Consider the following 11,500-nt stretch of genomic DNA (forward strand, 5'->3'; position numbering starts at 1 on the left):
TTAGGTAAAATCATGTTTTAAAAGAGTTTTAAAATTTGATTGAGATAGACCTAAGTTCATGGTTCTAATGAGATTAGAAACCTAATTTTAATCTTTTAAATCGGTTTAATAGGATTAAATTGATTTGAATAAAAAAAAATTAAATTTGTACTAAATCTATCTATAAGGGACCTTTTGTCTAAGGCGGGTTCTAGCTAGGCTGGAGTATTTAAGCTGATGGAAACGGAACACCCCTACCTGGGAACCTACCTAGAAAGGTAAATTAGATAGATTTGCTATAAGCATGCAACAGTTGATTAAAATTCGTTAAAATGTTTAATGAATGAAGATAAAAAATTGTTCAACTTTCCAAAGTAAGAGTTACTTTTGGGCAAACCTAAACAATCACTTAGTTTAAATAATTAGCCTTGTTTTTTTCTAAGTAAACTAAACCCTAGGTTCTTAAAATACTCAGTGGGAGGAGAAGATATATATGATATGTCAATTCCACTCACGTTTCTCCCTTAATGTTCATGCCGTGAGATTCATGCTTGGCCTTTGGCGCCCTGGGAACATTCCCTTTCAGATGGTTTTGCATGGGTTAATATCAAGGTGAATGGAGAGAGTATTTATAGTAAGTGGGTGAAGGATATGTGTCAACATGTCCTGCGGTCTCCTCCATTAGTTTACATCGTGAGATCTTCTTGTACGACCTCGTGGCGCATTGGGAGTGTCTCCATTCGGATGGTTTGTGTGGTTGGTCAATATCAAGGCGAACTCCAAAAATGGATAAGGTCACTTTAATTTTTGCCCCAATCGGATTTTTTCCCTTCGGATTGGCTGCTTTGAGCGAAACTCTAGGATCTAAAATGAAGGGTCATACTTACGAAAAATTGTTAAGCAAGCTGATGATTTCTTGACCAAATCAATGATGACTAATCGTTATAGGAACAAGAGTTGTTCTGGTATAATGATTGGTTGAGAGTGTCTCAATTCAGATGAGGGATAAATTGACTACCCTTTGGTGGCTTTTGTCCTAAACCACTGAAGCATCATTGCAAAACTAGATGTATTATACGGGGTTCATTTAGATTTTGCTAAACCAGATTGGATTTTCTTTAAAAGAGTATTTATTAAAATCTAATGTAGATTAATATGTTTTTTTTTTCAGCAACATGTCATTATATGATTTTCTGTTAGTTTCCTTTTCTAATTTAACCGATTACATACATTGGAAAGAATCTATTAAAATGTATTTCATGGTAAACGACCTCAAGTTTGTCATTGTTGAGGAGTGTCCTCAAGTCCCAAACTCTAATGCATTGTGAATTGTTCGTAATGCATATGAGGTGTGGATGAAGGCTAATTCGTTGCCCCGACTTCACATTTTAGCTAGCATACCTGATGCATTAAGTAAGAGGGTTGAGAACATGGTCATTGCACGTGAGATCATGGACTTGTTGCAAGAATTGTTTGAACTTCAGTTCTCACTTTTTGAGCAAAATGGGAGTGATGACAAAGAAACCAGTAGTGCCAATTCCAAAGATAATCTCCACTCTTTCTTGAATGTCAAGGGACTAAAAGAGAAAGCAATTGTTGCTAACTCTAATGAAGTTCATCGATGAAAATTGTTCTCTGAATGGAACTTGGAGCTTATATAGGTTTTGATACGAATCCCACTACTCTCCAAAAGGGGAAGAAGTCTAAAGACAATAAATGTGATTTATTTGTCTTGGAGACGTGTTTGGTAGAGAATGATGATTATGCCTGGATACTTGATTCAGGTGCTATCGGCCACGTAAGTTCTTCCCATCAAGGATTTAGTTCCTGGAAAATGTTGGAAGCTGGAGAGATGGCTCTTTGAGTCGGTATTGGTGAGGTTGTTTCAGTTGTTGTTGTAGGCAGGCTTAAGTTATTTTTGGCCAAGAAATGTTATCTGTTACTGGATAATGTTTATGTAGTTCCTCATATCAAGAGGAACTTAATTTCAGTTTCTTGCCTGATTGAACAAAGTTATTCCATCTCCTTTTCTGAGAATAAATTGTTTATTTTTAAGAATGGTATGGAGATTGGTTTTGGTTCAATGGAAAATAACTTGTGTGTACTAAGGTCGTTAGTCATAAAAGCCTTGCTTAATGCTAAAATGTTTAAAACAACGACAACTTCAAAATGACCAAGGGTTTCTCCTAAGGAAAATGCCCATCTTTGACATCTAAGATTAGGTCACATCAATCTCAATAGGATTGAAAAGTTGGTGAAATGTAAAAATTTAAATGGTTTAAAAGAAAACTCTTTGCAAGTATGTGAATTTTGCCTAGAAGGCAAGATGACCAAACAACCTTTTACTGGAAAAGGCTATAGAGCCAAGGAAACCTTGGAGCTTATACATTCAGACCTCTGTAGTCTGATGAGTGTTAGAGCACGAGATGGGTATGAATATTTCATCTCTTTCATGGATGATTATTCAAGATATGGGTATCTATACCTAATCCAACATAAGTTTGACGCTCTTGAAAAGTTCAAAGAATATAAGACTGAAGTTGAAAATTTGTTAGGTAAGAAGATAAAAATACTACGATCTGATCGTGGTGGAGAGTATATGGACTTAGAATTCTAGAACTATATGATAGAACATGGAATTACAATTGAAAGAACTCTTATCAAAGAGGACCTATGAGTGGAAGCAAGATCGTTCCAAATTCATTGTGACAGAAATACCGCATTCACAAACATACAATAAGTTATGCATTTAACAATAAATTACGGCATGCTTTTAAAAATTAAATAACAAAGGAACGAGAGACATACCTCTTGAAGAACTCTTCTTCTCTTTATCTCTCACTCTCATCAGGACCAGTAACTTCTTGCTGTCGCTGTGAACGCCAAGCCTATCGTCCACAAAATCTCACTGTCGCTCGCCACCAAATGGTCTTCTACACGAACAAGTAGCAAGGAGGACACCACCACTCAGTAACGTCGGTATTCTCAGAGTAAGAATCCAGTAGGTGTGGGCTTTGTTGGATTTGGTAGAGGGGAGGAGGAAACTATGATCATTTACAACGACCAAGCAAGTGGGAGAGATATTGTGTCTATCATATAGATGGGTGCTTGATCGTTTAGTAAAGGGTGCACGATCGTTTAGTGAATCGGGGCTGATCGTTTAGGTAAATCGCTCTCGCGCGCGATCGCTTCGTAAAAAACTACATGATTGTTTAGGTCGGCTGCACGTGTACATGATCGTTTAGGACAACTTGAGCTATCGTGTATGCTCTCGTTAGCTAGATGATGTGCAGTGTACAATTCATGAAGCAATTATCCGATCTCTTGCAAAAATGAAAACTATTTTCATTTTATCCTTCAGTTATGAAAACCGAATGCAACCTCTCACTATCAGGTACGGTTATGGAGAAAAACCACCAACAATTATCTCATAATTTTTTTAAAAAATAAATATAATCATATTATATTTATAACCTATAGTTTTAATATCACATCATATGCAACATATAAACCATAGTCCTTTTCTCCTCCCCTAGATATAAATCATATTTATATCATTTTTCTCCGATTAATGTATCTCATACATTATGTCAACTATATCATATATAATTGACCAGTTTAATCATGTCATATATAATTAAATTCCCTCTTATCAATTTGAACATTTCAAACTGACCCAAAAATTGATTCTCAACTTGAATCCATTGAGCTACCAAGGGGACCTTATGAACCTGTGGCTCGAAGCTCCAACGGTACATGAATAGTTGACTAAACTTTTTAGCCACGAGATCCACCATCCGTTAACTACCAGACACTCCACTAAAGATCGACAGTTGCACTATTCTCACCACAGATATATTTCTGTGTCCATCGGATATAACCAATCAACAGTACAATAACCCTTAACAGATGCTCGTAAGTACAGTTGGGTCAATTTACCATTTTGCCCCTGTAGTTACATCTAACTCCTTAAGTACCACTGATCCCTCTAATGAACAATACAACATAGTCCTACTATGTGTGGACACCTCTCGGGCCATGAGAAGGTTTGTAGTGTCATATCGTTCAAGCCTCGAAATCAACCCTTAAGGGAGAGTGAATTCTATCTTATGTAGTTGAGTTCTCATCTCCTAAATCAAATGAATCCTCAAAGTGGTAGGTTTGAGTCGGCAATTTGGCCATTCGCACCGATGCAAATCAAAGGACCGACCTCAAATGCAGGAGTTCCCAACTCACTCAGGATTGAGGTCATGTTACCTATGGTCATCCTAGTGAAGTGAAGTCTCTGTCATGAACGGCGTTATATAACGAGACGATAACACTTCGTGATTCGGTCTTATACAAACTCCTTTGTATAGGACGCCCCCGCTCGCATGTCTCCACATGAATGATCAGGATCAAACCATCTATAGCAAGTCACAACACTTGTAGTAAAAGTCACAACACTTGTAGCTGTTTTACAAAGTGAGCCGCATTCATAGCATCACATCCACCTGTATGTCTCCACATACAATATTTATATTTCTATTGAACTATAATTTTAATTTCTAAATTTGAGGTTGGTGTTTATTTGATCTCTAAAATAAAATAAATTTGTGTACTCTTTTAATTTAGTTCATACGATCATTGAACTTTCAATTTTATGTATAATCCATGACAAATATAAAATTTTAAAATTAATTGATTTATTAGATATAAATTTTAATTTTATATCAAATGGACTCTTAACTTTTAATTTTATATCGAATAGACCCATAAATTTTAAAACATTGAAACTTTCAAAAACTAATTTCAAAGTGACTAAATTTAATTATAAATTGTTTGGACTAAATTTTAATTTAGTGAATTTGTAAATTAAGTTTTTAGAAAAGTTGAACCACCGAATATTGGAGGTAGAAGCGGATGGAGAGAAATTCGAGAAATTCAGAGGGCAAAATGACATGGATAACCCAAAATAGAGGGTCCAAATAAAATTTGACCTAAACACTCGTTTTTTGCCCTTTTGTTTATGTCATCTTCTCTCGTAATTACCGAGATCACCCCAATTCATACTTCTTTTTCCATCTTCTCGCTCTTATTTCTCTTCCTTCAATCTACACTTTTTGACTTCTGCAACTTCTTCTTCTTGTGAAAAAAAAAATAGACAACTTCTACAATTTCTTCTTAACATAAATTAGAATGAGACCAAAGAATGAGCAATAAAAGAGACCAAAGAACGAGAGTGAAACCAAGAAGTGAGAGGAAGAAGCAAGAGGAAAAATATACATAAAAGAAAAAATTGAAGAAAAAATTATAATTATGTATGATGTAGAATAAGAGAAAGAAGCGTAAGAAGTGAGAAGTAAGAGAAAGGAACGAGAATAGGTTTTTGGCCAAATTTCAATTCAACCCCTTGAAAGAGGCTAACCATGCAAATTTCCTAAACTCGGAAAACAGAGCCATCTTCTTCTATTGCTCGAAAATATAAAAATTATATAAAGAAATATATTACTTTATAGAACCTCTCTTATATAAAGACTATTTTCGAAATATGTTACTACTGTTTAAAACAAAAAATATCTAATATATATTAGCTTTTCTTAGCACTCTTAATTTTTTCTTTTTTAAAAAAAATTGATAATATATATAATGTGGGAGATCAAACCTCTGACCTCGATGCTCGGAGGAGGGAAAAGTTGTCTAAATTTGAAGGCATCAGATGGCCCTGGGCTTAAGTGAGAAACACTGCAACTTCCAATTATTTATTATTGGAAGATTCAAAGTCATTGTACAAGAAAACTTCTAACATTGATGAACAATAATAGAACAAGTGATAAGCTCCTACAAACAAGAATTACATTTTATTTTAAGTTACATAAAACATCTTTATCTGACTTCTTTACTCTGATCAATTAAAGCTTAAGTTTTACAGCTTTGAAATGGCATAGTCCAAAGCATCAACAAGAAAATCTGCAGATGAGAGGTGCAAAGGAGTATTAGCAAAGACATCTCCAAAAATCTTAATTTTCAGAACAAACAGTACATCAAATGTTAGCTTTCATTATTTTCAATGAAAAATTTACAACATGATTTAAAATTATAAAAGATACCTGCATCATTTTTGGTGAAACACATGGGGGGCTTTATTCGAAAAACATTCCCATGCAGACCCCCTTTCCCGACGAGAACTCCCAGTTCTTCAATCAGGATGAAATGAGTCATTAGTACAGTAGCTATAATTTACTTTGAGTTCAACATTATATTCTTTGGAAATCAGAGAATTGCAGTACCTCTTAGTTTCTCAAACAATACTGCAGTTTCGGTCTTTGCCGGGTTTTTTCCCTTCCGGTCGGTTACGAGTTCTACACCTACCATTAATCCCCTTCCTCGTACATCTCCTATAACTGGAAAAAATACATTGATCAAATGACATGGTATGGTTCACAGTACCAGCAATTGGAAGGAAGATAATTAGTTCTAATGTTGTTCTAAAGCTTTGCAAAATGCCAATTGTAAGAGGTATTAGAGCAGAATGGACTACTCAGAAAGATAAAGTCTTAAAAGAAACCAAAGTCCAAGAGAAATTACTTTCATATTTTTCCTGGAGAGCTCTCAATCTCTCCAGTAAGTGAGAACCGACATCGGCACAATGTGCCTGACGTCTCTCTTTGTCAATAACTCTTAGAACTGCAAGTCCCCCAGCAGAACAAACTGGGTTCCCTCCAAAAGTGTTGAATTGAATTTTTTGAGCCATTGTGCTCGCTATTTCAGGCGTTGTCACCACTGCTCCCAATGGTAATCCATTTCCAATACCCTGAAAAATTGAATACTTAGGACTGCTGGGAATAAGTTTTAAGGCATGAACAACAAGGGCGATGAACTGCAGTGGTTTTCCAACAGAGATTTACACGAAGAGCGAATACATTTTGCTGAAGGTCAAGAGAAATCCTGCAGGAATAATACCTTTGCCATGGTTACTATATCGGGAATTACGCCCTGTGTTTCAAAGCCCCAATAATGGCTTCCTGTTCGACCAAAGCCAGTTTGAACCTCATCAGCAATGCAAACACCACCAGCATTGCGAACAATATCGTAAACAAGTTTCAAGTATCCAGGTGCTAATTCAACAGCTCCTCCAACACCCTGAGATAACCGAAAACCTAACGTATCTTCAATTTTACGTAGAATGTGCATATCATGTTCAATTTCAGACACCAGAAAAACAAACCTGAATTGTTTCAGCTATAAATCCAGCAACTCTTCCTGAAGTACCATAATCTATATGATCTTGGACGTCTTTGACATAACTACTAGCATCTGGCCCAAAGACACCACGATATGGATCGGGATTCACAACATGATGAATTTCACCCTACAAGCACAAGAATATTGCAGACAAATCAAAATAGTTGGATCAAATTTTGCAGCCACCAACTAAAACCAACAATAGCTTATGTGTTTCCACTGAGTAAACTGCATGTGAAAGCTCCATCTTGCAACATGGCTTGATGGACCCATGATTTTACAAATAGCAGTTGCAAAGAAGAGTGGATATTACTTCAAGTAGTCACTTGAACTGTGTCAATAATATGCTAAAATGTTTCATTTAAATTAAAAGATGCTGCAAGACTAGATCAGACTAGTTGAAAACAAGGCAATGTAAGTTCTATCTCTAACATACAGGCAGCTAAACGAGCAATAACACTGGAGATTAAGCTCTGGGTAGAAAACCTGAGGTATTGGGTACTTCCATGTGTTCAAAGCTGTCAGTCCAATTGTGTTCGAACTTCCTCCATGGTATGCATTTCTCAGTGCAATCATACCTAGATTACCACTGTACAGACGGGCCATAAGCATGGCTAATTCATTTGCTTCTGTCCCAGAGTTAACAAAATATACAACCTGCATAACCAAGTGAAATAAGCAGAAGTTTGAAGCAATATAGAAGTCTGATATTCTTTAAAAAGGTGGTAAGGAGAATCAAGGAGTGATGAAATAGAAATTGAGCCACTAAAGTTGAGAACGATGAAAAGATCCACCGGTTCTAGGAATTCAACGTCTCTTATCCCACAGGTCCAAAAATATGGTATGCCTCACCATCTTTAAAGGAAGATCCAAATACAACCATACAAGTTCAACAATTCCACAGAGCCTAACATATACTGTATGCTTTGCTTCATTATCAATCATCCACTGCTAAAATATATTAATATTATGTAATAATTCAAAAAGGAAAAAAACACCTTCAAATTTCCAGGCATCTTTTCTGCCAATGCTTCAGCGAAATCAGCTATCGCATGGTGTAGGTATATGGTTGTAGCATGCTGTAAAAGTTTGTTTTGCTCATTGACTGCAGCTAAAACATCAGGATGGCAATGCCCACAAGATACAGTAACTATTCCAGCAAAAGCATCAAGGTAGCGCCTTCCATTCTCATCAAACAAATATTGCATTTTTCCTTCTACAATGTTGAGCTGTAAATTAAGAGAGTAAGTCAAACAGATCAGTTTCTGAAGAATGTGTGGAGATGTGGATTGAAGGGCATCCATCAATTACACAAAAACCAATTGGCCAGGGGTGGGTAGAATTCTAATAGAGTAGGGCAGAAGTTTCATCCAAACCAGTTATGCATATAATCTTTCAATTCGAAAAACTTATGAGGGGAAAAATCGAGAAAAAAACTTTGAAACTTATCCATTTTTATATACATTTTTCTAATCTAAGATGTGTCTCTGCCCTGCCCTTTGAAAATAGCAACCTTTCATCAAATTTCTCTTACAGTAGGCATGTAACACAGCTTAAATCAAAGTGCCAAAACAGGAAAGCACTAACCATAGAAGTTGAAACTATTCATAGTGAAAAGCTGTATAGAGTTATGATTGAAGTAAAACTCGACTCAATCTGAGGTCTCGATGAGTGGATCACATTTACTACGCCATACCAAAGTAATCTGATAAAGACAGCGATAATGTTTTAAAATGCATGAATATTTATATAAAAAGAAACTAAAATAACATGATTCTCCCAGGGCAAGAGAGCCTTAGTAAGTGAAGTTTCCGGAATTGGATTGCAGCAAGAGAATACTTCTTTGAGAAATAACTTCTCATAAAATATTATGGGTTCTCTTCTACCAAATTCCAACAAAGAGTATCCAATTTTTCTATTTTAAAATAGAAAATCTTCATTCCCAAAAAGTAAGAAGAATTTTAGCATGCATAAACCTTTTTTCGCCGCTAATAAATTCGACATGCACAAACCAAGATCAATTTATAGTGATGTATGTTGAAACAAAAAACAAACAACCAATTGTATCTCATAAGACAGTGAATTGAATACTATCAACACATCTGCATGTGCTAGTCACCATCACGTAGCAACGAAACAGGAAAATGGGAAAAATCAAGCAAAATCCTGCTTAATAATTGCGGACAAAATGTTCGCGTTGCTTCTTCCACAAAACACAATCGGTTCAGAGAAATGAACCGACAGCAGAATTCCATAATCAATCTTTTAACAGAAAACCACAGCAAAATCAAGAATGCAGAAAACAAAACTGAATCAAATAAGGAGAAAGAAGTGGAAATGAGAGAGATTACTGGCTTCTGGTAGTAGTGGAAAAGCGAAGGCCCTAGAAACTTCTTCCGCTTCTGAAAAATTTCATCGGCGAGCGGTCCTTTATAAGGTTTCGGCTCGTAATCAAAAGGCGGAAGAAGAGGTTTGGGATCGGCGGCATCCGTGGCAGCGGAAGATACAGAAGAAATCGAAGAGAAAGAAGTGGAAAACGGTGGCCTGGAAAAGGCGTAGAGCGCCTTCGAGTTGGCCTTCCTCAAAATCTGGTTCCGAAACGCCATGGCCGATCAGTCTAAGCTCCAAAATGAACAGAGCTTTTGGATTTCTGCCAGAGATGGCGGCTGTGTCAGCTATATGTAATGTAATGTACTGTATAATAATAAAAATTAATGCAGTTATGGCTAATTTGGGAATTGGTAAAGAATCATGATTCCAAGAATCTGCTGACGTGGATATTCATTTTTTTTTTCTTTTTTAACATATGTATTTCTTAATAATCCGTGTTGATGACTAGATGCTGATCATGCTGTTTCTAACCCACTATGATCAAGGGATTATAATTGTTCCAAATATGAAAAATATTAATAATGATTGAAGATTTGTGGCCCACTGGGGGTTCCTACTTGAATATATAAATTAATTCTAAGTCATCTTTTTTGTTTAGCCCGATTGTGGAGGAGGTTAGGAGGAAAATGAGTCCACGCCTTTCTATTTTAATAGCTTTGAATTTGACAAATACCTTAGGTTACCTTCTTATTTTTCTAAAAATAAAAGGCGTAAAATATGTTAACAAAATAGTGACGGGATGTAAAGGTAACATATCATCTGTGTCTATCAATATCATCGATTGATAGAACTCTATGATCTATCAACGTTTATCATTAATAGTTCTAAAAATTTACTATATTTTGATTTATATTTATTTTTAATAATTTTAGCTTAAAAAATAAACTTATGAGAATTAATACTATTTATTATATAATTTTTCGAAATGCAACTGATTTTACATGAATGGTAAGTTTACTTTTTATATTTTAGGTTTAAAATTTTAATGTGCTTGATTTGAGGAGTCAAATCTACCAATCAATTATTTTTTTTCCTTTTAAATTTATGGGTTTTTTTAATAATTAAAATATAGTTGGTTTGCATAAGGCTCTTTTACCTATATATATGTGTGGTTAGCTCATATTTAAATAATAAAATATTCTAACTAAAATAAAAAAGAAAAAGAAATGCACAATCTTTTCATCTTCCTCTCCTCTCATCTATTTGTTCTTACACATATCTCTAATCTTCACTCATCTCCATTCTCTCCTTCTCTTTCTCCATTTTAGCAACCCACAACATCCACGCCTCTCCCTAATGCATTGATTACCATCATCACAGTTTTTGTTTGATGTCACAGCCATGATATCATTTTGATATTTATTAGATGATATAATTAAATTTATCTTTATCCATTAGCTTAAGCTTTTAGATTAATTTATGTTATAAGATGGTTTGAGAACAGGTTGGTTCAGGATATCTTGTGTTCAAATCCTTACAATGTTATTTCCTTCCCTAATTGATATAGCTCACGAGTGAGAGAGTGTTAGATATTATAATTAAATTTACCTATCAGCTTAAGCTTTTATAGTTAGGAAAGTCCTATGCTCAAGTGTTATTTCCTTCGGGATTAAAATTGATTTCCACTTATTGGGTCTAGAATAGTCCATTACAAATACGTTATCCTCTTTTCTCTTTATTTGATGTCACTCTTATTGCTTTTAATTCAAATTATCATCTAAATTTAAAGTAAACGGTCAGTTATAAAATTAATTCAATATCAACTTATTACTTATTTTCTAGACCGAAATTCTTTTAAATTTCATAGCAACATGATAGTAGAAATGTGTATTAATAAAATGGTAAAAAGGACCTAAAAGGTTTTTCCTCATCTAGACTTTTATATACGAGATTGTACTTAACAAAT

General features: G+C 35.0%; 1 protein-coding gene across 1 annotated transcript; it reads right to left on the reverse strand.

The window, feature by feature from the left end:
- Positions 1-5,689: 5,689 nt before the first annotated feature.
- Positions 5,690-9,922, reverse strand: AGT2 (alanine:glyoxylate aminotransferase 2). Its single transcript, XM_039022149.2, has 9 exons — positions 9,555-9,922; positions 8,202-8,432; positions 7,690-7,860; positions 7,187-7,330; positions 6,922-7,101; positions 6,547-6,772; positions 6,249-6,362; positions 6,069-6,155; positions 5,690-5,928 (listed from the first exon to the last, which is right to left on the reverse strand). The coding sequence occupies exons 1-9, from the start codon at positions 9,807-9,809 to the stop codon at positions 5,885-5,887; spliced, it is 1,452 nt and encodes a 483-aa protein (XP_038878077.1). The 5' UTR covers positions 9,810-9,922; the 3' UTR covers positions 5,690-5,884.
- Positions 9,923-11,500: the final 1,578 nt, after the last annotated feature.

The sequence above is a fragment of the Benincasa hispida genome, chromosome 1, assembly GCF_027475165.1.
Source record: "Benincasa hispida cultivar pf3 chromosome 1, pf3_genome.v1.1, whole genome shotgun sequence".
Classification (NCBI taxonomy): Eukaryota; Viridiplantae; Streptophyta; class Magnoliopsida; order Cucurbitales; family Cucurbitaceae; genus Benincasa; species Benincasa hispida.

What these genes read in the sequence shown, in the direction of transcription:
- AGT2 (XM_039022149.2), bottom strand. Translation starts at nt 9,809, where the DNA reads ATGGCGTTTCGGAACCAGATTTTGAGGAAGGCCAACTCGAAGGCGCTC. An exon ending in ATATAGTAACCATGGCAAAG is followed by an intron (nt 6,773 to 6,921) that starts GTATTATTCCTG and finishes TCAATTTTTCAG; the next exon opens with GGTATTGGAAATGGATTACC. An exon ending in ATTGTTTGAGAAACTAAGAG is followed by an intron (nt 6,156 to 6,248) that starts GTACTGCAATTC and finishes TCCTGATTGAAG; the next exon opens with AACTGGGAGTTCTCGTCGGG.